We start from the raw sequence: 7,315 nt of genomic DNA, 5'->3' as shown, positions 1-7,315 counted from the left end.
CCCTTAAAATAGCCGATTACACTACAACAATTCCCGAATCAAGTCTCCTACATAAAGGGACAATAATACTATATTAATTCTCCTTGTATACACAATTTCCAGCAACTTAAATTTACTTTAGACTACTTAAAAAAAATTTGAAAATTATTTAAAAACCCCTAATTAAACTCCTTTTTAATGGGTAATCACACCCTTTCATTAAAATCACAATTATACTACTTTAAATAAAATTCCAGCATTTTAAACTAATCAAAAACCCTTTAAAACTCAAGGATAAAATTTAAAGCATAAAAAAACCTTCGTTAAAAATCAAAAACTGCCCGAAAATCATATTTAGAGGCTGAATTTGGCCATGAGAGGGTGGTGCTCACTACCAAAGGTAGCGAGTCTTTCTTAAAACATTGTTTCCACATGGATGAGTTTAGAACCTAATCGGGATTAAAACGGGATTAATATTAACGAATGGAAATCTAAGAATTAAAATACGAATTTACGTGTTCAAAATATTCTGGGATTAAGTTAAACTAATCAGTAGTTATAATCACCAAAATTTCAAACATCATTACTATAAAAGCCCTAAATCAATTGTTCGTAAAAACCCTAAAATCGTGATTTTCAATAATTAAAAACCCTAGGTTATAAAAATTTACAAAATCTGAAAATTATGACATTTATAAAATCTGAAATTATAAAGTTTAATCATCAAAATACAATTTGATACTAATTAAATTAATTTCAAACAATAAAATCAAAACCCATAAATCAATAATTATAATTACACAAATTAATAAAACAAAGGAGAAAATAAGACTAACCTTTTGTGTGTGAAAAATTTTGGGGATGTATGGGGTATTTATAGGGGAGAGAGTTGTAGGGTAAGTAGGAGTATTGGGCCTCATAAAATTAATGGGCCAATTAGGTAAATAAAATGGACTAGGCTTTGTTTGTATGGCATAGATTGTAGAATGAAAGTTCATAAAATAATTTGTACTAAAATAATTTTCGACCCAAATTAATAATTTGAAACTTTTTTTAAAATAAAATCTGGAAAAATACAAATAAATATTATAAATAAAATAAATTTTCATTTATAAAATATTTTAAAATACGGGGGATTACAATTCCAATATAATACCCCATTTGTTTTAATATACCTCTAAAAAATCATGTAAAATGGTACAGTAGTTAAATTCCACTTGATTAGTGAAATCCCATAAAATTCAAGCCTAATCTACACAATTTCAGGGTAAGGTTGTGGCCGAATGCTATCGGCAAAGACAGGGACAACATCAAATACAATTGGAGTTAGTAGAGAAATTATATCCATGCATGTTAAGATCATAGACCATAGTGTGAGAGGCCACCTGAGCCAGGGATACCATTTACAGAACAAAAAAAGATTAAAGAATGTAGACTATTCCCTAAAAAAAACGCGTTACACACAAAACCAAAAATAAATTAACAAAATTAAAACTTAATCGAAAGAGGCTATCAATCAACTCTAAACTCATCATAAACGTGCTTCAAATGTAGAACAAAAGGCCAATTTTGAAAAATTGAACTAAAATAGAAGCACAATGAAACATAATAATACTTTGTATACATGAGAAAACCTTGAAACATCTACTGTCTTATGAATCAAATATTTAAACATGCATAATTTTGTAAGATTATTGAAAAATAAAACTTGAAAAACAATTTACAAGATTCAATTCGGAAAAAAAAAATGAAATAAAATAAAATAAAATAAAATAAAACCCAAAAGGAAAGGATGTACCTTGGTATTATTGATCGGCACTAAGAAAGGCAACATAGATTACAATTTTGGATCAAGATCTAGAAATTGATTTCTAAGATCTGAATTTTAAATTGATGTACCTAAATTCGAAATTGAATCAAAGAAAAACAACGATATGAATTTGAAAGTGATGTTCCTCAATTCGACATAAATTCAAAGAGGGGCAAAAATTTGAATAAGAAATTGATATACCTTACTTCGAAACTTGGAGAGAAATGAAGATATGAGTTTGGAATCAATGGCTCCATAAGTCTCTGTAGAATTCGGATTGAAAGAGAGAAGAATAATTAGGGTTGATAACTGAGTAGCAGAAGCTTTTGTGTTTGTGTTCGGCCGTTTTGTTTTTCCCTAAATTCTGCACTAGGGGTATTTGCAGTCACGTGTGGGGCACGTGCTACAGTTTCTCGGCGCTTTTTTAGACCGAAAACTAATTTCGACCTAAAAAAACGTCGAAAAAATGCGGATAGTATATTTAATAACAGACGCTCCTTGCCCAGCGTCGAGGGCCCTTCGTCGAGAAAAGACTCTTTTTGTAGTAGTGAATATTGAAAAAAGAAAGACACGCAGTCGATAAAACCCACGGGCTATTAAAAAACACCTGTCAAATACCAAAAACAATAAAAAAGACAGCGGTATAGTGCATTGTTTTGCCCTCACACGTGGTACACATTGCTCATCCCACTGTCTCTAAGTTTCTCCCTCTATGCTCCTGATGCATGCATACTAGTGTGTTTTTTTCCTAACCTCTTGTCCTATATAATCTAACACAACTCCGACTTCTTTTCTTCACAACTCCCATTCTCACATACCAAACGCCCCGACTGTCTCTTGCGCTCGTGCGCGCACACATACATTCACATAGGCGTATATATGGCTGCATCAGTGGATCCGTTGGTTGTTGGTAGAGTGATAGGAGATGTGGTGGACATGTTTGTGCCGAGTGTAAGCATGTCTGTTTACTTTGGAGCTAAGCATGTTACTAATGGCTGCACTATCAAGCCTTCTATTGCTGCTGATCCTCCTCGCCTTCTCATCGGAGGCCATTCTGATGTCCTTTACACCTTGGTTAGTTTCTCCATTAATATGTATCTCTAAACTTTCTTTTTAGCTCTTTGTATTAGTACTGAATAGTTGCACCATTTTGATACCTCTGTTTCCATCATATAGTTGCACCATTATACCTTTCATATTGTTCACTTGTCTTACTTTTAAGCTAATATATATATATATATATATATATATATATATATATATATATATATATATATATATATATATATATATATATATATATATATTTTTTTTTTTTTTCTTCTTCTCGTTAAAAAGGCGAGGGATAGAAAAAACTTAATGAAAATTAAGGGTTCTAGGGATGTGATTAAAAATATTTTAAAAAATGACATTCTCGTTTATACGTAGATGTTTGGCTTGCCTCAATGTAAATTTCTAATATATCTAAATTTGTTAATTTGAATTAATATTTCATAGATATTAATGGTAAAAATACTGCAATTACTTTGTCCTTTTTATCAGGCAACTATTCCTGTAATTGGTCTTTATTTATTTATTTAATGTAACACTTTCAATTAGAAGAAAATGGTCTACACAATTTTCTCAAAAAAAAAAAAAAAAAAAAAATGGTCTACACAATCTTATTATATCTTTCCTCACATGGTCCTCACTCGTATCACAGGCACATTTTTTGTTAATATTTTTTTTTCTCTCACATCACTTACTTTTACATAAACTATCACTCACTTCCAATAACATTTGCTTATACAATATTTTAACAAATTCAACACAACCACATGAAATTGTGTGTGGGTTAATATGTCTCAAATTAGTTGTCATATTGAACCAACACTTGTAGAGGAAATAATTTAAAATCAGGATACATGCATATGTTATGTCTCGAATTAGCTGTCATATTGGACTAACTGTACTTATGCATGTTATGAGCTGGATATTACGCGATTAAAAACACGCGTCCAATGAATGGAATTAATTCCTCGTATACTTTATTTGTCTCTAAATAATTGATATAATTAAACTTAACACACGTACTAATACACTAGTTTGATTTTAGATATATATAATTAAATATTAGAAAAAATATATAACAAAATTGATATTATTAAACTTTATTATATATACCTATTAAACAATGTATTTCATGATGATGAAATTCGTTTTGTATACGTTACCAAAAAACGATGGTCGAAGATACTACGTGAATAGTGAAAAAAGTAAAACGTGTCAATTATATATTTCGGAACAAAAGGAATATGTTTTAATTTTTAATGTCAGTTACAAAAATTAAAAATTGAAATTACAAAACCTTATATTAATACCTATATAACAACATATTTCATTACAAAATTTGTTGTTAATACATTACTAAAAATCTGTGGTCAAAGTTCATATATGAAGCTAAAAGCTAACGAACCCTAGGGCGTCAGATATATATACTAAGGGTCTGTTCTGATTTACTGAATTGAGCTAAATTAAATTGAACTAAAATGAACTGAACTTATTGGAGCTGAACTAAACTGAACATTTTATGAGAGAAGGAAATTAAGAACTGAACTAAACTGAACTGAACTGAAAATAAGCTGAAGAGAGCTGGCTCTAAAAATAAAAATAGTAACTTTAAAAAATACCAATTACACCGATCGATGTGTGATTTTGGCATGCATTTCAAATTATTACCTTTTAGGAAGTGTATTAAATTGTTGTCTAACGCCCTCGTTAGATAAATCCATATATGAAAAGTGAAAACATGTCAAACGCGTCAATTATTCTAGGGCGGCGGGAGTACCACAAGTAGCATTCTCTTCACGTTTAAAATATTATTTCTACAATTATATCTACACACTAATTTACCATAAATTATGAAGCAAAAATCTGTTTTGAGCCGTAAAATCCAATTTTTATTTATAAATATATTAATACAATTAATACATTAATAAATGTTACACTTTGACCAAACATGCATGTCGAGACACGACTTTGACTATTAGTTTATCTAATAATATATATTAGTAAAAATATATGTTATTCTATTATACAAAATTTCATTTTCCACGTAATTTTTATAATTATATGAAATTTTGTATTTTACCATCTCAAAAACACAACATTTTTAATTTAATCACTCGTTTTTTTTTTATTTATTTAAACACTTAAAAAGAAAAAAAAAAAAGATTTCACCACCTCCTAAGTGGAAATTTTCGTGTCGATAACTTGTTCTATTAAAGTGTTGGGGTTCATTTTTGCCCTTTAGAGTCCAATTTGAGGTCCAATTAAAAGCATAATTCATATGTGTTGTTTTGTGTGCTAAAAAATATCTCAGTTTGTGGGACATACAAAAAGAGGCATTTTTGATAAACTTTTTGTCACTTTTGACTTTTAATTGGGTGTTAAAGCACAAAAATAACCCCAAAAACCTTACTCTAGTAAGTTTTGGCACAAAATGGATAATTTTTTATTTTTTTTTTAAAAATGGAACATAATGGTTCATGTAATTGTCTGAACATTTTTGCATTGTGCATAAAATAGTCCATGGAAATGCTCAAAATGTATACATTTTGACATGCAGGTGATGACAGATCCTGATGCTCCTAGCCCCAGCGAGCCCTCCATGCGAGAGTTGGTACATTGGTAACTATTCCATCCTTTTGTAATTAGTCATTTATCACTAATAACACGTTATATATTGTGGTAATTTTCTTTTAATTGTCTCTTGTAATTGCATTTTTAGTAATTAAGAGTTTAATTTAACTAAAATTATATTTTCAGGATTGTCACTGATATACCTGGTGGTGCTAGTACATCTTGTGGTAATTCTTACATCCTTTATTTTATGTTTTTATTTTTTGGTCCGAATGAAGCATAAGGACATCTACAAACGGGAAGGGAGTTTATATGTAATTGTGACTCATCGTACAAAGACCTTGTATCTACTTAAAATATTAGTATATATACTTTCTCTATTTCACAAATATTACAACAAGGATGAAATTACACATCTCATTTTATATGTTAAATACCTATAATATAATTATATAAGAGTAAAAATTAAAAAAAATTCAAATTGTAAAAGTATTTTACTAGAAGAATTTAAGGAGATCCCACATGACTATATTTACTTAACGTATAAATCATAATATGTGGTCAAACAAGCGTGATGAATAGTGCAAAAGTCTAATTGTTGCAATATTACTAGAATGGAAGAAATATATTTTAGTAAATATATATACTAAGTAGTAATATGGACTTGTTTTGAGGATGCAGGAAAGGAAGTGGTTGCGTATACTGGGCCAAGGCCACCCGTGGGAATACACAGATTTATACTGGTATTGTTTGAGCAAAAGCAACCATTGGGTATGGCCGTGGAGCCACCGATTAGTCGTGCTAATTTTAATACGCGCCTCTTTGCTGGTAGACATGGGCTTGGCCTCCCGGTCGCCACTGTCTACTTCAATGCCCAGAAAGAGCCTGCTAATAAGAAACGATGAACCTGTAATAGAAATGACGAGCAACCCTAGTAAATTGGTTTAACTCATCATTGTTGTAAACCCTTGTCATTTTAAGTTATGGTATGGTATATGTATGGTTTTTATGCATGTACATTTTATAAAGTATTTGACTTCTTTCTCACCCCTTTTACTAGTTCTTTTAATCAATCTATCTGTTTTGATACATACTAGTATTGGACTCCTCGCAATCGCGTGTGATCCAATTGGTGAAACGGAATAGTTTTTGATATTAATTAACGTAAATGTGTAATTAATTTGTTTAATTTTTACAGAGTATTCATTGTAGTTACAAATATAATATTATTGTTATATATGGATTAATAGTGTTGTTGTTGCTTATGTAGTAAGAAATGCTAATGTGATTTATTTAGGTCCACAATTGTATCTATTTTGGACCACTCTTTCTTATGTAAATGGATTGGTTCTTGTACATTTATCAAATTGACAAAAGATTTCTTATAGGTCACTTGTTAAGCCTTTGATTTGTAATTTGAGTTGGGTCTAGCCTAGCAAATTTGAAAAGTTTATACATGTTCAAATTGATAGATTTGTACTTGCCATTTATGAAATGTTTTAGTTGGATTTGATCACTTTGCTTTTAGATTTGGATTAAATTGTGATTTTGTTATGGTTGATGCAAATATTTATAGGGTGTTAACTAAAACAATGGCTTTAACTATTGCTTATCATCTTATCTAAAACAATCAGAATTCTAAGGAAACTGATTTGATTTTATCCAAGTTTTGACAAATTCTAAATTGATTAGACAAATAACAAATCTCATTTGATGTGTTTTGACTTGATTTTGATATTAATCCGGTATGATTTTTATTTTTAGGTCAATTTTGATCCGGAAGATACAAATGTAATCTGTTTTTGTTTGACCCGATATGATATTGAGTCGACGTGATTTTAACTCATTTTGTTTTTAACTTGATATGAATTTATTAAGACCATAACTACTTATGCTGTAGAGATC

At 29.9% G+C, this 7,315-nt stretch overlaps 1 protein-coding gene across 1 annotated transcript; it reads left to right on the top strand.

The window, feature by feature from the left end:
• Nucleotides 1–2,658: 2,658 nt before the first annotated feature.
• On the top strand, nucleotides 2,659–6,487 carry LOC145568769 (protein MOTHER of FT and TFL1-like). Its single transcript, XM_081628179.1, has 4 exons — nucleotides 2,659–2,863; nucleotides 5,397–5,458; nucleotides 5,597–5,637; nucleotides 6,092–6,487. The coding sequence occupies exons 1-4, from the start codon at nucleotides 2,669–2,671 to the stop codon at nucleotides 6,313–6,315; spliced, it is 522 nt and encodes a 173-aa protein (XP_081484305.1). The 5' UTR covers nucleotides 2,659–2,668; the 3' UTR covers nucleotides 6,316–6,487.
• Nucleotides 6,488–7,315: the final 828 nt, after the last annotated feature.

This window comes from Chenopodium album, chromosome 11 (genome assembly GCF_948465745.1).
Source record: "Chenopodium album chromosome 11, dcCheAlbu1.1, whole genome shotgun sequence".
NCBI classification, from domain to species: domain Eukaryota; kingdom Viridiplantae; phylum Streptophyta; class Magnoliopsida; order Caryophyllales; family Amaranthaceae; genus Chenopodium; species Chenopodium album.
This window is presented reverse-complemented; position numbering and strand designations above follow the sequence as displayed.

Coding starts and splice junctions, on each gene's coding strand:
- LOC145568769 (XM_081628179.1), top strand. CDS start 2,669: ATGGCTGCATCAGTGGATCCGTTGGTTGTTGGTAGAGTGATAGGAGAT. Junction 2,864..5,396: donor CTGATGTCCTTTACACCTTG/GTTAGTTTCTCC, acceptor TTTGACATGCAG/GTGATGACAGATCCTGATGC. Junction 5,459..5,596: donor ATGCGAGAGTTGGTACATTG/GTAACTATTCCA, acceptor TTATATTTTCAG/GATTGTCACTGATATACCTG.